The 20,000-nt window shown below is 45.1% G+C and overlaps 1 protein-coding gene across 1 annotated transcript in view; it reads right to left on the bottom strand.

Moving 5' to 3' along the window:
* mtss1lb (MTSS I-BAR domain containing 2b) overlaps window positions 1–20,000 on the bottom strand; it is a 239,448-nt gene that overhangs the window by 11,226 nt on the left and 208,222 nt on the right. The window contains 7 exon segments of the mRNA XM_084309215.1: window positions 4,520–4,693; window positions 10,586–10,660; window positions 12,860–13,105; window positions 13,108–13,153; window positions 15,149–15,246; window positions 15,672–15,779; window positions 16,636–16,793. Coding sequence (XP_084165341.1) covers window positions 4,520–4,693; window positions 10,586–10,660; window positions 12,860–13,105; window positions 13,108–13,153; window positions 15,149–15,246; window positions 15,672–15,779; window positions 16,636–16,793 — 905 coding nt within the window.

Below are 20,000 nucleotides of genomic sequence, written 5' to 3'. Positions count from 1 at the left end.
ATCATATTGCATCACGCGAGCCTACCCGAGTATACACGAGCTCCGCCGGATATCATATGTGGAAAAAAGCGCCCCCTATCGTCTTTCAGATGACATAAGGGATTTTGGAATGGACTCAATGAAAATGGATGGGGAAAAAAATCCGGTACTCCACATTTTCCAGTCCACTGATGCAGCCGGGGTTACCACAGTTAATTCTGGAGCCTCTGAGCCCCGCTGATCATGGAGTTCTACTGTATCGCGTTGGATCTATACACTTATCGCTTTTTTCGAATGGTGATCAGGAATTGGAATATACCAGTTGGATACCATCTGATGTCAGGTAAGGACTCTATGTTATCAGTGTTAGGATAATCAGACTAATTTTGATGAAGTTATAAGCTGTTTTGTGAAATGGGCTCTTTCGGTTTCACTGTAAAAGTCCAAGAGGAAATCAACGCGGCGATTATCCGTGCGCGGCCCGAATGTGCTTGCGTGCACGTATAATATTGATCATCTAGCGTTTATTTGAAAACGATTCATAAAAAGGCCGACGAATATCAACGTTGTGGAATATTCCAGTAAAAGACGATTTTCATAGGTCCAGAATGGGCTGTTTTTTTTATCTCAAAACGGGTGCTTTTCTAAATGCTCTAAAACGGAAATGACGCGATAAAAAACCAATCTGCCTCGACACCACTGACTGGAAAATAGTCTTTGATAATGCGATGGGCAGATTAGACACATAGCCATAATTTAAAACATAGATTAGGCGATATTAAGGTTAACATTGGCGCCGATGGTGGCATTCAGGGGGTAAAAAGGAAAACCCGGCATGGCACTCAAAGTGTTAAGGTATAGATACAAATACAATATAGTAATATAAAAAGTACAAACACAAGATAGTCCAGTGGTGAGAGTCCAGTGATATGAGTCTCTAGTGCAAAGAAACAAGATAGTCGGTACGGTGATGTGAGTCTCTAGTTCTCAAGCCCCGAGTTGTGACAGTGATAGCTCTGGCAGCAGAACCCGCCCGAGCCCTTTGTTGTAGAGCCTGATGGCTGCCGGTATAAAGGACCGGCCCAGGCGATTTGTGGTGTGTCGGGGGGGGGGGGGTGAGTCTTAAGCCCTTCCCATAGTCGAGCGGACCGTACACGGAGCAGACTCCCGCGCGCTCAAAGCCGACCCAAAGGGTAATCAAAGCAGACCCAAAGCAGAGTCCAAGTGCGAAGCTCCTATTTTCTGACGCGCGGACGTCCGCGGCGCCCACTTGGTGTCACACAAACTGGCGCGAGGTGTAAACTGGTGTAAACTGGCGCGAGACATGTAGGAAATTGGTCCGCGGAGATCCGCTCGACTATGAAAGCTCCAGTGGACCTCCGCAGAGTCCAGTCCGTGTACAGTCCGCTCGACTATGGGAGCACCTTTAAGCTGAACGTGCTCTTCATTCTGGCTAGCTCCTTGTAGAGGGGGTGAGAGGGGTTCTCCAGGATGGCTTCTAGCTTTTTCTTCATCCTCCTCTCAGCCACCACCTCTAGGTTATCCAGCTCACCACCCACTACTGAGCTAGCCTTCTTCACCAGCTTGTTCAGCTTGCTGGAGTCCCTCAAGTTGATGTTGCCCCCCCAGCACACCACAGCAAAAAAGAGGATGCTGGCTACAACCGACTGGTAGAACGATAGCAGCAGTCGGTTGCACACATCGAACGACCCGAGTCTCCTCAGGAAGAACAGCCTACAAATAAATTTGATTTGATTTACTCTGTCCCTTCCTGTAGAGGGCCTCAGTGTTGTCCGACCAGTCCAGTTTTTTGTTCAGGTGAACTCCAAGGAACTTGTAGGACTCCAGCATCTCTACCTCCTCCCCTCCGAGGATTATGGGAGAAGGGGGACCCTTCCTACCTCTCTGATAGTCCACCACCAGCTCCTTTGTCTTGCTGACGTTGAGTTGGAGCTGGTTACTGTCCGACCACCCTACAAAGCTCTCCACCAGAGTCCTGTATTCAGCCTCATCGTCGTCCATAATGTAGCTGATGATGGAGGAGTCATCGGAGAACTTCTGCAGGTGGCACGTTCTTGTGTTGTAGCGGAAGTCAGAGGTGTAGAGGGTAAACAAAAAGGGTGACAGCAAGGTACCCTGGGGAGCGCCGGTGTTGCTCACCAGCACCTCTGATTGGCTGACCTGAAGTCTCACGTACTGAGGTCTGCTGGTGAGGTAGTCTGTGATCCAGGCCACCATTCCCCGGTCCAGCTGCATCCCAGTGAGCTTCTCCTCTAGCCGGAGTGGCTGGATGGTGTTAAATGCGCTGGAGAAGTCAGAGAACTTGAACCTCACTGAGCTGCGTGGCCTCTCCAGGTGTGTATAGGCCCTGTGGAGCATGTAGGTGATGGTCTCTCCAGGTGTGTATAGGCCCTGTGGAGCATGTAGGTGATGGTCTCTCCAGGTGTGTATAGGCCCTGTGGAGCATGTAGGTGATGGTCTCTCCAGGTGTGTATAGGCCCTGTGGAGCATGTAGGTGATGGTCTCTCCAGGTGTGTATAGGCCCTGTGGAGCATGTAGGTGATGGTCTCTCCAGGTGTGTATAGGCCCTGTGGAGCATGTAGGTGATGGTCTCTTCAGGTGTGTATAGGCCCTGTGGAGCATGTAGGTGATGGCCAGGGGCTTGAGGTGCTGCAGGACCAACCGCTCAAAGGTCTTCATGACGTGTGACGTCAGAGCGACCGGCCTGTAGTCATTGAGGGCACTTGGACGTCCCTTTTTGGGCACCGGGACAATGCAGGAGGTTTTCCATAGCTGGGGCACACTATCCAGCCTCAGGGAGAGGTTGAAAAGGTATATAACATCCCCTCCATGCTGCAGATACACATCATATACTGTATATACATATATAACATCACCTCCATGCTGCAGATACACATCATATACTGGATATACATATATAACATCACCTCCATGCTGCAGATACACATCATATACTGTATATACATATATAACATCACCTCCATGCTGCAGATACACATCATATACTGGATATACATACTGTATATATATATATATAACATCACCATCACCACATCATATACTATATATATACTGTACATATATATATATAACATCACCATCAACATGCTGCAGATACACATCATATACTGTGTATACATCTATATATATATATATATATATATATATATATATATATATATATATATATATATATATATATATATATATATAACATCACCATCAACATGCTGCAGATACACATCATATACTGGATATATATATATAACATCCCCATCAACACATCATATACTGTATATACATATATATATAACATCACCATCACTATCACCATCATCACCATCACTATCACTATCATCATCACTATCACCATCAACATCACCATCATCACCACCATCACCATCATCATCACCATCATCAGTACCATCACCATCATCACCATCATCATCACCATCATCACCACCATCACCATCACTATCACCATCAACATCACCATCATCACCACCATCACCATCATCATCACCATCATCAGTACCATCACCATCATCACCATCATCATCACCATCATCACCACCATCACCATCACCATCACCATCACCATCAACATCACCATCAACATCACCATCACCATCACCATCACCACCAACCCATCACCATTTGGGGAAGAATATTCATATATCAATTAGGGGTAGTAATCACCAGAGGCCTCACGATACGATACTATCACGATACTTGAGTCACGATACGATAGTATTGCGATACTAAATATATTGCGATATGCTGAGTATTGCGATATTATTATTGCGATATATTGCGATTTATAATATATATATTTTTGTATCTACTTTTTCTTCCCATTTTCTATTTTTCTCCCATTCCAATTTCGTATTATCCAATTCTACCCTCCCCTGTCTCGAACGTTGTTAGACCATGCCTCCCACTGGTCGGCTGCAATGTGGACAAAGCCTTGCATCACATGTCCCCTCCGGTACACGAGGAGGCAGCCGTTGCATCTTTTCACCTGCACAGCGCGATCTCTCAGCGGCGAGGAGTAACACGTGGGAGGCTCACGCTGCCCCCGTTGCTTCCTGATTCTGCTGTACAGGCGCACCAACCGACCTGTAGGAGTCGCTGTCCACAACGTCCGATCCCCACCCACCGGCTTTCCCACCCCCTAATACTGCCAATTGTATTAGTATGAACGACCAGCCACGCCGGAAGCAACGCAGAGAGCTGGGCTCGAACCAAGCATCTCCTGCGTTAGTGGCGAGCGCCTTGCCCACTGCCCCACTTAGCCGCCCTTTTTAATTTCTTTTTTATAAATAAATAATTAAATATCGATACTTGGCATCCCTGTATCGATACAGTATCGCCACACAAAGTATCGCGATACTACTACGTATCGATATTTTCCCCCACCACTAATATCAATATTGATCAATATCCCTAACATTGCCTGTGAACCCAATATCTGACACCACCCTGTTCCTCCTCATCTTCCTCATCATCATCTTGTTACCTTGCTAGCGATGGCTGCAGGGGTCATCCTTGGCCTCTGTCCCTCGTCAGGGTGGGCTGCTCCAGCGTAGCCATGGGACCCCGGTGATGACTCGCTCTCCCTCAGCCTATCAATGGGCTCCTTCCTCCTCTGGACCGCCGCCTGCTGCTCGTACTGACCTGCCTTGGACCAATCCTGAAGAGGTGGGCGGGGTTAATCAACAGCAAGTAGGGAGAGATAGCGCGAGAGACTCGTCCGCTATCCAGCAGTTTGAAGCCCTTCGTCTGCGTGCAGAGTGAGGGGGCTTTTGGGGTGCAGGGCTTCTGCTCGAGTGTGACTTCGATATGGGGCTGGAAAGAGGTTCAGCACATGTGTGTCTGTGTGTGTGCGTGTGTTTGTGTGTGTTTGGGTGGAGGAATAGGGATTGTGTTTCTTTTCTGATTGGTCAGCTCTCCGTGGCCTGCTCTGTTTAGTCCAGTCAGACTGTAGAGCAGATTGTAAACCGATGAATGAGGCAGGGGGCATGGCCAACAAGAAGACACATAGTGACTGAGTAGCACACATGTTAGGGAAGCAAAGCGATGAGGTTGTGAGTGAGTTAAGCGGGTGAGACGAGGAAATCAAAAGAAATCTGAAGAGAAATCATCTGACAATAAATCAAAGGAGTACAAATTAAAAAAAAAGATTTAAAGTGAGGTGACACTTTATTTGAATCACTGCTCATAAGGCATCATAAGGCATCATAAGGCACCATAACTAGGGGACAAACATCCCTTAAAATCACTTAATCTATGCACACACCCCTAAAATCAAGGGGTACTTAAAACATTGCATACCCCTTACACATGCCTTAATTTCAGTCAGGGGTTAAACACTCAGTCAAGGAGTTTAATTTAAATTAAGGGATTGTAATTGGTTGTTAAGGGTAGAATTCTAATTAAGTGTACTTAATTCATGCACAAATGTACTATTTCATTCATTCATATTTAAGGTATATTAAGGTGTAAAATGTTATGTAAGGCATAATACGCGCATTATGAGTGTATTATAATTACAAGCCATATTGTACATTGCTGGCGTTAGATACATTCTCAAACCAGAAAAAGTTAACATTTCAGGGATTATGAAAAAGAGATTAACACCTAACTATCTGAGGATATGACAGCGGCTTTGGAATGTGTCTCATGATGTCAGGGAGCTCACTAAACCAATAAAGGACAATCCTTCATCTCTTAACATACAGTTTTCATACAACAGCAGCTGTGGGCTATAGCCAGAGCCCTCCCGTTTGAATGGGCCCTCTGATAGGTCAGTTAAAATCATGTTTGACATCATGAGTGATGTTTGGAGGGGCCCTCTGATTGGTCAGTTAAAATCATGTTTGACATGATGAGGGCCCCTCTGATTTGCTGACTGATCTTCCTACAACTAATTAAATAACAAAGAGGGCCTTGATTAAAGGTGTTATAGATAACATTTTATGTAGACTAATCTTAAAAAAAACAGAGAAAGGTGTGGAATAAAAGTATTGCTTTTCCCCCAAAGAAATGATTGATTAATGTGAGAGAGAGAGATCATTTTAAAAGTTTGGCCAGGTACAAAATGTATGTTGTTATTTACACGTGTGCGTGCATGTATCCCCTCCCTACTTCCTATTTCCCCACATGGAATGCACCTGATTGAATAGACATGTTGCTAGTCTAGAGGTCCTTATTTCTCTGCTCCCATTTTCAAAAAAGAAATTGCTCGCTCGTCAACTTTCTGTTTCAACCTAAAGTTGAACCTAAAATATGTCTCTATACAACTTGTATAAACTAGGTTGTATAAACTAGTTTTACAGTTTGATCTGAACTTAGTTTGATGGTACAGCGTATGATAATTAATATTAAAAGAATAATTCAAATTACTACCAACCTGGCAGTTATATTGAGATTGGTTGGGGGGCCTAAATGCAGTTCCTGATCTGCCTAGAGGACATCCCTGCCTACAGCATGATGCATATGCATATCATCAGCTTACAATGCCTCACAATGTTCTTAGAGTGAAGTGTCACCAAAGGCGTGGCAAAGAATATGGAGGCGCATGGAGAACAAACCTTCCAGCTAGGAACCTTTGATGTGGGAGAGGAGGAGCTGAATCCGGGGGAACGGTTATAGGGTGGGGACTCAGGAACGGGAATAATGACAGAGAGAGGCCTGGTGGGACCAGAGTGAGAGAGAGCGGGGCGGAAGGTAGCGAAGGACGGACCAAACTGCGGAACGAGAGACAGAGTCAGACGGTCAGAAAAAAAAGATAGAGGCGTCCTCTATGGAGACAGTTGGACAGAGAAGATAGACAGCCTGATGGAGACAATCAGACAGTCAGATAGAGAAGGTAGAGAAGCGTCCTAACTATTTCCACACAAGTTTAGCTCAAAACCCCGCCCTGTGCTGTGATTGGCTGAGACGCTCTCCGCGCTGGCTTCCCTCTCTCTACTATTCATCAGCGGCAAGATGTTAGATACTGTAGAAGCTAATGTTATGCTAGCCAGCCTTATTGTCACTAGTTTTCTACAGTTGGATATCAGTGAATAATAATTAGACAGAATGTTTTTTTAAATAACTAACTAGCTACTTCATTATCTTAGCCATTTTTGCCAACACATTTACGTTTGGAGTATGAAACCTTTATACATTCACAAATACGAAAAGGAGGAATGAAAGTCTCTATTATTAACCTACTGAAATATCATCATTCATCAAATATATGGGAATTTTTTTCATACTTTGAATGACTGATGTCCTATATTTCGTACCGTCGTAGGCCTCGGAATAACATAGCTACCAGTGAAACAACGCTAACCTTAGCTCTGCGGTTAGCCAGGGCTTGACAACCAGTAAAAGCACAAAATTCGCAGCTGGCGCTGTGAGGTTAGGCGTCACAACATATAAGCCAATTAAAATGATGGGGGACAGGTTTGGAGCTAAACTCATGTGGAAATAGTTTGAACGCGGTAGAGAACACCTCTATAGAGACATAGAGTCATACTGTCAGAGAGAGAGAGAGAAGGTAAAGACAGAGTCATTCTCTCAGGTAGAGACAGAGAAGGTAAAGACAGAGTAATACTGTCAGAAAGAGAGAGAGAGAGAAGTTAGAGACAGAGTAATACTATCAGAAAGAGAGAGAGAAGGTAGAGACAGAGTAATAATGTCAGAAAGAGAGAGAGAAGGTAGAGACAGAGTAATACTGTCAGAAAGAGAGAGAGAAGGTAGAGACAAAGTAATACTGTCAGGAAGAAAGAAGACAGAGTCAAAGATTCTCCAACGTTGGACTCAGTCCCGGTCCTCCTCTCACTCCCAATCTCAAAGATCGGGGAGGTCTGACAGGCTTGCCCTCTAAGAACGATGGTCGCTGTCTGATACAATGTATACTTGGCAATTAATTCAGCAAGCTGGCGAAATGACTACGCTTTCAAGGGTAATTTCTTCATGCCAATTTACAACGATTTACAAGCAGTGCCACAGGCGCTTAGCAGCTGTGTTTAGCTCTACTAGGCATTGAGAGAAGATGAAACACACCTCAAGAGTGCTCCCTATGTTGATGTGGGCGGCGCTCGTCAGTTGTTAAAATGTCGGACAGATGTTTTTGAGGAATACTATGTAAATAAAATGATGAAGCTGAAATATGATTTCTCATATTTCACAGACATATCGTTTTAAATACTAATGACTTGTATAAAAGTGCCATTATAAATGTTTAATACATTCTTACAGCGGCTATATACTTTTACACAGGGGTTTCTCTGGCAGAGACTGGATAGGGAACTCAAGCCAGACCATTGGAGAGTGAGAGAGAGAGAGAGAGAGAGAGAGAGAGAGAGAGAGAGAGAGAGAGAGAGAGAGAGGAGAGAGAAAGAAAGGAGAGAGGGAGAGATTTCAGCAGAGACGGTTTTAGCTTCACTACAAGACGAGACTGAGGTTTAAATTACAGCCACCATTAATACATGCAAACTAAATGTATTAACACATCAACATCTACACGTCTAGAGAATGTGTATGTTAGAAATACATGTATGAAGACAGCCTCTGTTTGTGTGAAATCCTTGTTCAAAGTTATTTTTTATCAGGGTATGTTTGCTGAGCACGGATGCTCTTTTTCAGCAATGCCCTGCTTCACACTCACACAGTTACATACATTCACACCTGGGAGCGTCCAGTACAACCACAGTCTGACACTGTTGACCACTAGGAGCTTCCCAGTACAACCACAGTCTGACACTGTTGACCACTATAGCTTCCCAGTACAACCACAGTCTGACACTGTTGACCACTAGGAGCCACCCAGTACAACATCAGTCTGACACTGTTGACCACTAGGAGCTGCCCAGTACAACATCAGTCTGACACTGTTGACCACTAGGAGCCGCCCAGTACAACCACAGTCTGAGACTGTTGACCACTAGGAGCTGCCCAGTACAACCACATTCTGACACTGTTGACCACTAGGAGCTGCCCAGTACAAACACAGTCTGACACTATTGACCACTAGGAGCTGCCCAGTACAACATCAGTCTGACACTGTTGACCACTAGGAGCCGCCCAGTCTGACACTGTTGACCACTAGGAGCTTCCCAGTACAACCACAGTCTGACACTGTTGACCACTAGGAGCCACCCAGTACAACCACAGTCGGACACTGTTGACCACTAGGAGCTGCCCAGTACAACCACAGTCTGACACTGTTGACCACTAGGAGCTGTACCAGTACAACCACAGTCTGATACTGTTGACCACTAGGAGCTGCCCAGTACAACATCAGTCTGACACCGTTGACCACTAGGAGCTGTACCAGTACAACCACAGTCTGACACTGTTGACCACTAGGAGCCGCCCAGTACAACCACAGTCTGATACTGTTGACCACTAGGAGCTGCCCAGTACAACATCAGTCTGACACTGTTGACCACTAGGAGCCGCCCAGTACAACCACAGTCTGACACTGGTGACCACTAGGAGCTGCCCAGTACAACCACAGTCTGACACTGTTTTTTTTTTTAAGATTAATTTTTTGGCGTTTTTTTATCACTTTATTACTACTGGGCAGTCCAGTAGGGAGAGACAGAGGAGAAATGGGAGACAGAGTGGGGGGAAGACATTCGGGAAATAACGACGGATTCGGGAATCGAACCCGGGTCGCCCGTGTCGCGGCTGAGCGCGCTATGTGGTTCGCCACTGGGGCGCCCCACAGTCTGACACTGTTGACCACTAGGAGCTGTACCAGTACAACCACATTCTGACACTGTTGACCACTAGGAGCTGCCCAGTACAACCACAGTCTGACACTGTTGACCACTAGGAGCTGCCCAGTACAAACACAGTCTGACACTGTTGACCACTAGGAGCTGCCCAGTCTGACACTGTTGACCACTAGGAGCTGCCCAGTACAACCACAGTCTGACACTGTTGACCACTAGGAGCTGCCCAGTACAACCACAGTCTGACACTGTTGACCACTAGGAGCTGCCCAGTACAACCACAGTCTGACACTGTTGACCACTAGGAGCTGTACCAGTACAACCACAGTCTGACACTGTTGACCACTAGGAGCTGCCCAGTACAACCACATTCTGACACTGTTGGCCACTGAGCAGTTGGGGGGTAAATGCCTTGCTCAAGGGCACTTCAACAGCTGGTATTGAGGGTTGGTGAGAGCGTCCGGGTTAACGAACCTGCGACCTTCCAGCCACGAGTCCGATTCTCAAACCTGTAGGCCACCGCTGCCAAACTAGTGGGCTTAGCTGAAGACAGCTCGTCCATAACAAGGGCCTGCAGAGAGACGGAGGTGGGCAAGCCGGAAGAATGTGAGAGTGATGTAATGCGATCCGTGTCTGAGGTGACCAATTGCACACAGTCGATCTGAGCAGACTGTGGCAATGTCGTACTTATACTATAATCATCATCATCATCATCATCACCATCACCATCACCATCATCATCATCATCATCATCATCCTCATCACCAAACCAAGACTTGAAAAGTACTTGGTACTAACACTGGAGTATTAGCACTGGAGTCCTGGGTGCATACGTGTGGGTTAAGAGGACTTACTGTGGTGGGGGAGCTGCATTCACTGACTGACTGACAGGTCTCTGAGGCCTCTGAAGACGCAGAACTGGAGGACTTCTAGAGAGAGAGAGAGAGAGAGAGAGAGAGAGAGACAGAGAGAGAAAGAGAGAGAGAGAGAGAGACAGAGAGAGAAAGAGAGAGAGAGAGAGAGAGAGAGAGAGAGTGGGGGGAGGGAGAGAGACACAGAGTCAGAGAGTGGGAGAGAGAGAGAGAGAGGAGAGAGAGAGAGAGAGAGAGAGAGAGAGAGAGAGAGAGAGAGAGAGAAAGAGAGAGAGAGAGAGAGAGAGAGAGGTAAATAGACAGTGTAAGATGCAGTGATATATAGGGTTGGGCATCGTTTGGATTTGAACGATTCCGGTTCCGATTCCGATTCTCCATTTAGATTCCTGTTCTAAACGATTCTCGATTCCGTTTCTTTGAGGTGCAGGTCAAAACAGGTCACAGCTTATTTCGCAGGAGTTTTTTTTTTTTGAAAAATCTTAATTTTTTTTCATACTATTCACATTGTCCGTTGACTTGATACAGTTTAATTTGGTTGCTGTACTGTAACTAGGGTATTCATTAACAAAGTAAAAAAAAATTAAAAAAAGGGCCTGCATTGCTATTCCTAGCACTATTTGGGCAACTTTACACAATTCCTGTGAGTCTATGGAAGACATCTGTAAGGTTTTATTTAAAAAAAAAAAATCATTGTTTTATATTTCTAATGGAGTACTCAAAAGCAACATTTTCCAGCCTCAAGATTTTAGCCTGTTATTGGCTTGGCTCCGCCCATACTAGCAGAATGCTTTGAGTGACAGCCACCCACCAAATAGTTCTGGCCATACTACTCTACTAACGCCAAAGTGAACCTAATACACAAACAAATATGGCTCAAGCACACGTTTTCGATACAATACAATCTACAAAGGGATGACACCGCACTGAGCACTGTGTAAACAAGCACACGCAGACGCGGGCTCTCGGAGCGATCTCTCCTCTCTCTCTCTCTCCCTCCCTCCCTCCCTCTCTATCTCTCTCTCCCTCTCTCTCTCTATCTCTCTATCTCCCAGCGACTGGCAGACAGAGAGAGATAGAGAGAGACTGAGGCACTGAGCACTGTGTAAACAAGCGCACGCAGACGCGGGCTCCGATCTCTCCTCTCTCTCTCTCCCTCTCTCTCTCTTTCCCTCTCTCTCTCCCTCTCTATCTCTCCCTCGCAGAGTGCAGTCGAGGTGTCGGATTACACTATCTGCCTCGCTGTTGGAGGAAGTGATTTCCACTCGCTCTGCTATCGCTGTGTGGGCTGCCTAGGTTGTGGGCGGGCATTGGCTCCAACCACAGAGCCAATCGGATCACTATCCGCTCCATCCTCGCCATGTGACGTCACCATGCGAGTCAAATCAGAATGACCTGATTTTTTCGACCAGGAAATGAATGACCTGGATGACGGCAATCCGCCAATATGGTATTTAGAGACACAAACACATTGATACTAACTCCTATTACTATAATACAATGCTAGACACTGAAAAAAGACATTTATAATGCATGTCACCTTTAAGATTCGAAATTAAGAATCAGAATGCAAATATGTTATATATGGAAGTTAGGAACCGGTTCCTATTAGAACCGGTTCTCAGTGCCCAACCCTAGTGATATACAGGTCACATGGAGTTGGCAACCCTATAATACAGGAAACGATCCACTATAAACAAAATCATGGGGCCAGTGTAGTCGGTTGCTATGGGAGATTAACATGGCTGAATCCATGCTAGTAGGTGATAAATCAATTGTCACAGTTGCTGTGGATGTTGGATGTGGATGGAGCACTAAAATTAACTGAATTGTAGCAAGCTAGCGTCATGACTATTAGACAGTAAGCACATTTCCCATAATGTTGGCGTGTTCCTTTAATTTCCGCTACACGTGACTGACATGGCGTCGACCACGAGGAACAGGATTTCTCAGAAGTGCTCACTCTATTCTGCCCTTCAGAAGCTAACTGCAGTAACTACACAAACAGGGAAACTGAGAAAAAATGTCTTTAAAGTTCTTTGACTATCCAGTGATTTTGTAGTTACTGCAATTCTTCATACCCTTTTATTCTAAAACAGAGCAAGACTGAAACCTTGTCACAAGATAAAACAGATATTGAGAAGCTTCTGCAGGGCAGTATTATACATATCTAGGATATTTGCTCATGTACATATGTTTGTAATGCATAATGTGCACATGCATGTGTGTGTGTGTGTGTGTTTGTACACGCCGACCTACCTGGCTGGTGATGTCGGAGGGCATGGGCGAGGAAGGCTTGGAGTAGACATTGGCGTCCTGGGAGATGAAGCCGGAGTCATGGGAGGAGACACTGGAGAGGCGGTGGGCCGCCACGCCCCCCACGGGAGCAGGAGGCTGGCTCAGGCTGCTGCGGTAGGTGCGATAGGAGGAGGAGGAGGAGGAGGAGGTGGGTGAGTGGGGCTGGGAGCCAGCTCCGGAGGAGCCCCCGCACCCGCCACCTCCCCCCCGCTGGATGAGGAACGGGAGGCGCTACTGTGGGCGCTGTTCACACTGCTGCAAGGGGAGGGAGGAGGAGGAGGAGAGGGAGGAGAAGGAGAGGGATGCGGAAGAAGGGAGGGCACGGAGGAAAAGAGTTGATAGAGAGGGAGAGAGAAGTGGGGTGAGGAGGAGAGGGAGGAAGGGAGGATGCACAGTGTGGAGGAGGAGAGGAGTTATGGGATAGAGAGGGAACATGAGTGGGTGGGGTGAGGAGGGAGGGGTAGAGGAGGAGGATGAGGAAGAGGCAGGGTGTGGGGGAGAAAGGAAGCCAGGGAGTTGAGGAGAGATGGAATTGTGGGATGGGGGGGGGGGGGGGGCGCAGGGTGGATTTTATGATGTGTCAGTTGAGGGGTAGTTTACAGGACGTGAATGAGGCGATGAGGTAGATATCACAGAATGTGAGGGAGATGGTGATTGGGTAAGGGACAGTACACGGAATGTGTGGAAGCAGCCGATTGGTTGAAGTTCATACAATGTTTTGAAGGTGGAGTTTTGATGAGAGACATCAGAGTTTATGATTGGTTGACAAGAAGGTTGGATATTGTCAAAATTGGATGATGTATAAATGATTGGTTGAGAGGTTGTTAGTCAGGATGTGTCGGAATTGGTGGTTGATTTAGTAGAGAGGATTACAGCGAAATAATGTATCAAAGTTGTACATCAGCAATGTTATCCATCAAGACCAGCAGCAGGGAGAGAATAACATAACAGCCCCATCAGAGAGAGACAAAAGAAAAGACAGACACACCACCCCAGCAGGAGAGAAAGAGGGCAAACGGGATGAGAGAACGAACAAATACATCACACATGAAAAAGAGACAGATTCACATGCATGCGACAAGGCATGGGCGCGGGGGGGGGGGGGGGTGCAGGGGGGATGAATGGAGGACAACGATAGATGGTGGAGAGAGTGAAAAGGAAAGTGGAGTAAAGTTTGGAGAGGAAGGAATGAAGGAAGGAGGGAGGGATGGAGGGAAGGAAGGAAGGTGGGAGGGAAGAGACGGAGAGAAGAAGAGCTGATGAGGATCAAGGAAACGTAAACAAAGGCAGAGGACAGGGAAGTGGCATGAATCCATACTGGAAACTGTGCTGAAACCAGGCTAAACTGGGGTTACATGCTGGAAACTGTGCTGAAACCAGGCTAAACTGGGGTTACATGCTGGAAACTGTGCTGAAACCAGGCTAAACTGGGGTTACATGCTGGAAACTGTGCTGAAACCAGGCTAAACTGGGGTTACATGCTGGAAACTGTGCTGAAACCAGGCTAAACTGGGGTTACATGCTGGAAACTGTGCTGAAACCAGGCTAAACTGGGGTTACATGCTGGAAACTGTGCTGAAACCAGGCTAAACTGGGGTTACATGCTGGAAACTGTGCTCAAACCAGGCTAAACTAGGGTTACATGCTGTAAACTGTGCTGAAACCAGGCTAAACTAGGGTTACATACTGGACACTGGACAGATACCAGGCTAAAGATAGGCATTGTTGCATAGCAGGTGCACATTAATTAAACTAAGGACAAATAGACAACAGTCATAATGGACTGACAGACCAACAGACAGCAAAAGAAAAACAAACAGACATACAGTGGTAGGTATTATACAAGACACACTGACACATAGACACACAGGCACTTAAACACAGACATGCAGATACAGACACATAGACATACAAACAGACAAACAGACAGACAGACAGACAGACAGACAGACAGACAGACAGACAGACAGACAGACAGACAGACAGACAGACAGACAGACAGACAGATAGACACACAGCATACAGAGACACATAGGACAAGGGGAAGTGGGCACCTCTTTCAGACACTCCACAGACACAATATCAAATAAATAATCAGAACATTTGTATATCAAGTATAGAGATGATTTTCATAGAAATGGCATCATGGTCTGCAGCATCATGACAAACTGTGTGTGTGTGTGTGTGTGTGTGTGTGTGTGTGTGTGTGTGTGTGTGTGTGTGTGTGTGTGTGTGTGTGTGTGTGTGTACCTGCACATGCTGCTCTTGCGAGATCCAGAGCTGTTGGGGGAGGAGGGGGGGGTCTGATAGGACCAGCTGTAGTCAGACCCCTTCAGATCCTTTATCACCTGATACACACACATAAACACACAGACAGACGGATGTATAGATAGGCAGGTTGACAGACAGACAGACAGACAGACAGACAGACAGACAGACAGACAGACAGACAGACAGACAGACAGACAGACAGACAGACAGACAGACAGACAGACAGACAGACAGAGAGGGAGACAGATTCAATAGATTAAATATCTAAGTGACCATCTGAAATAAAATACTCTGGATGTCATAATATCAAATGAGAGGGCTGTCACACAATACATTTTTAATGCATTAATCACATGCTAGGCTTGTGTTAATCGCAGGGGCTGTGGTCATACAGAAATATGTAGCAGGACACTGCATCTCTGTGTGTGTGTGTGTGTGTGTGTGTGTGTGTGTGTGTGTGTGTGTGTGTGTGTTTGTGTGTGTGTGTGTGTATGTGTGCTACCTGTTCGCTGGCGGCGGGCAGCTTGTGGGGGTCAGTGGTGAGGACAGTGAGGTCATCGATAATGGCCTGCAGGTGTGTGATCTCTCCCAGCATGGCTATCTCTCCATTCTACTCAAACACAACAACACAGCATGGCTATTAGCGTTGCCGTGGTGATGTGGAATTTCCCATGACTAATAAACTCATGACAACACCAGTGTAACCAGTGACATGGGACATTTTACAAAATAACGCTCAATATCTGTAGAGCGCTTACTATACAATTTGGTATGGTTATGTAGTTACATTTGTTGGACAGACAGAGTTGACGTTAGGTTCAAATTTAAAAATAAGCCAACGGACTGTAATACAGTAATCCGAACGTGAAACCTAAACACAGCTGCTGTCCGTGCAGACACATTCAGTTTATAATGTTGACCGAGACATACACACTTGATAACACGCTTAGTATTTTACAATACAAATTATGTTCATTTCAAATACATTTATTTGAATGTGGGCACTGATTAGGGATGGGTACCGAATTCGGTACTTTTGAGGTACCGAACCGAAACACGTCGGTACTACCGAGTATCGAATCAAGCGAGAAACCGAAAAAAAAAAAAAAAAAAAAAATTATATTTTTTTTTTTTTTTTTTAACTTTTTTCTTTTTATGTCAACGTTCACACGCACAATATATGCTTATCTAGGATTTGACTTGATTCAACAATAAAAGCAGTCGGAGCAATGACAAGCCGAAAACTGTCGAAATTGTAGTTATTTGAAGTTTGGATATTTTTTTTTACGACTGAGGTAGGCAAATTAAATTTCTTGCGACTAAAGTACTGAAAAAAGGTACCGTTGGGTACCGGTATCGATTCACAGGTACCGGTACCGGTATCGGTTCAAATGTGAAAGGTACCCATCCCTAGCACTGATATGTGAAAATGAACTAAATGGGTTTAATTTCTAAGTCTTTCTCACCACCACCGGTTGTAGGAACCCGGTGACGGTGCAGAAGCGTCCTCTCTCCTCCACCAGGGCCCGGCGCACCGCCTGCTTCTCCGTCTCCTCCATCAGCAGACACAGGTCTGTCACGTCCTGCATGGCGCTGTCCAACTGGGGCTGCAGATCCCCTCGGCCTACAGCGGTCGTGGGGGTGTAGGAGAGAGGGAGAGGGAGAGGGAGAGAGGAGAGGGAGAGAGGAGAGGGAGAGAGGGAGATGGAGAGGGAGAGAGAGAGATATAGAGAGAGTGAGAGAGAGAGAGATGGAGAGAGAGAGGAGAGGGAGAGAGGGAGATGGAGAGGGAGAGAGAGAGATATAGAGAGAGTGAGAGAGAGAGAGATGGAGAGAGAGAGGAGAGGGAGAGAGGGAGATGGAGAGGGAGAGAGAGAGATATAGGGAGAGTGAGAGAGAGAGAGATGGAGAGAGAGAGGAAGACATATAAAGAGGGATAGGGGGAACGAGAGGCAGATGGGGAGGGAGAGAGAGAGAGGGGGAGAGAGAGGGAGGGGGAGAGAGAGGTGGGAGAGAGAGAGAGAGATGGAGAGGGAGACAGATAGAGATGGATAGGGGGAGAGAGAGGCATACGGGGAGAGATGGAGAGAGAGAGATAAAGGGGAGCGCGGGGGAGGTGGGAAAGGTTTAGGAGAGAGAGAGAGAGGGAGAGATAGATAGAGAGAGAGAGAGAGAGAGAGAGAGAGAGAGAGAGAGAGAGAGAGAGAGAGAGAGAGAGAGAGAGAGGGGTGGGGTGCAGGGGTGGTGGGGGAATTTGGAGGGGTGTAGATGAGAGAGAGAGAGAAAGAGAGAGAGAGAGATAAAAAAAGGGGGCAGGGGTGGTGGTAAATTGAAAAGAAAAAAGGGGGAAAAGAACAAGAGAAGTTGGAGAGAGAGAAGGTGGAGGAAAAGACGAGAGAGAGATGGAGGAAAGATGAGAGAGAAAGGGAGAACAGGGAGGTTGGAGAGAGGAGAAGGATAGAACCACTCGTAAGGAAGGATCGATGGAAAGGAGGTCGAGAGAGGAGGGATAAGGAGGGATAATAGGAAAGGGTGGGGTGGGATGGGGAGGTGTGTTTGAGGGAGGGTGGAGAAGGAATGAAGGGGGGAGTAACAGAGAGGGCAGAGGGAACAACATGGAAACCCAATAGTCGGGAGAGAAGGAGAAGAAAGAAAATAAAATTAGAAGGGAAGGGATGTGTCTATCCTCTCCTCCCCTCCTCCTCCAACATCACCCCTTCACTGACGAACACCATGCCACCAAGAATGAACATTGCAAACAGTAACAACACACATGAATCATGTACAGTATCTACATGATTTACATACACCTCAGACTACCAAGTCCTACACAGTAAACGCTGGGTTAATCATGTAAAAATGGAAGAATGAACACATCTATCTGTAGATTTACAGCATGCAGTGAGAGTGATGTCTGTACAAATAGACAAAGAGAGAGAGAGAGAGAGAGAGAGAGAGAGAGAGAGAGAGAGAGAGAGAGAGAGAGAGAGAGAAAGTCTGTAGAGGAGAGAGAGAGACATGGCAGACAGAGTTGACAGGGTTCAACGTAGCCAGAAGAAGCCTGCGGTGGAGTAACAAGCTGAACGGATCTCACGATCACAACGAGAGTGTCGTCTAGACAGGTCATGCAGGGGTCACGGAGAAAGTTGATGTTTGTTACGTCATGCATCGTCAAAGTTTGTGTATGTTTCCTACTGTATTTCTAGGGCTAAGCAGCATCAGACAACTCTCATTTGCAGTAAAGGTCAAATCTGTCATGTCAACAAACTGCAAAAGAGCCCTGCTTCATATAGCACTATTATTTATATTATATATATAATATATATATATATATATATATATATATATATATATATATATATATATATATATATATATATATATATATATATATATATATATATATATATATATATATATATATATATATATATATATATATATATATCTACCTTATTATAGCATACTGTTTACTTTTACTCTTACTCATAGTATATTCAGATTATTTACTGCCTATATTTATTGTAACATACTATTACCAATAGGGCATACAGACCTGCATCCTTGGTAATACAGACCCGCAGAGTCCTTGTTTGTTTACACATTATTTCTCATATTTAATTAATTATATATTAAGAGTTGATTATATTAACAGATTTGTTCTCATATTTTATATTTAGATCTTATCTTATAGTAAATTATTATAGTGTGAATTTCTCCTCTCTTGGCAGAGCCTGAGGTGTGGCCAGCAGTAGCAACCCCTCCCCTATCCTCACTCAACGCCAACCCACACATCAGAACAAAAGAAAACATTTTAACAATGTAATAGGCTACTAAGAGGGGCACTGTTGGTTGCTGTTCGATGGCATCACTGATTCTACCTTTAATGCACAGAGATGAAGGGCTTTGTCTAAAAGAGCTGTGTCGTTGAAATCACTTGGAATAAAAATACATGAAGTGAAATAAGGAATTCCAAACACTGTCAACATCACAATACTTTATACTGTATATATTTCCTTTTCTTTCTTCTGTCTTGTATTATTTGTGCATTTATTGTATATTTATTGTATTTATGTATGTATGTATGTATGTATGTATGTATGTATGTATGTATGTATGTATGTATGTATGTATGTATGTATGTATGTATGTATGTATGTATGTATGTATTATCTATCTATCTGTACTCTCTGCATCACAGTAAACGAGGGCTTTCCCTCAATGATCTATCGAGATTAAATAAAGTGTGAATGAATGAATGGTTTCCAAAACAAATGTTTCTATCAAGAACCAAAAGATCAGTTCCTTAGCCCTTATTATGGTAATAGGGGATCCTTCCTTGGTGTTAGCCAGTAACTTGTTGGTAAACTCCTTTATAAATTTTTTTTAAATAAAAATAATAATAATAAAAAATATGCCAAAAAGTTACAGACAAAGTTTCAATGAAGCACAAAAAAGAAGTTCCCCTATGATTTTCACCAAACAAAATGTGAAGAGCTTTTTAGAGTGAGGCAAGGGTTGAAATGCTTGCATGTCAATGTTGAAGCATGGATGAGTAGAGCAGTATAGGCACTTAAAAAGAACACGTTATTTTCCCAACACATCTCTATGGCTAGTTGGGGATAATATTTGCCCTCATATTCAAAGCACATTGCAGCACCATCACTGTATACATTTCTAGTGCTGATTTAACATTGAAGTGAAGGCACTTCATTGGACCAAATATGGCGGCAAAGTGAATAAGGCAAATGTTCCTGCCATACTACCGGCTGCCCTCTATGCTTCAATGGACCACTGCAGTACACAAATGTTGTGTGATTAAAGAAATATA

Source organism: Notolepis coatsorum (assembly GCF_963971535.1).
Source record: "Notolepis coatsorum genome assembly, chromosome: 2".
NCBI lineage: Eukaryota > Metazoa > Chordata > Actinopteri > Aulopiformes > Paralepididae > Notolepis > Notolepis coatsorum.
This window is presented reverse-complemented; position numbering and strand designations above follow the sequence as displayed.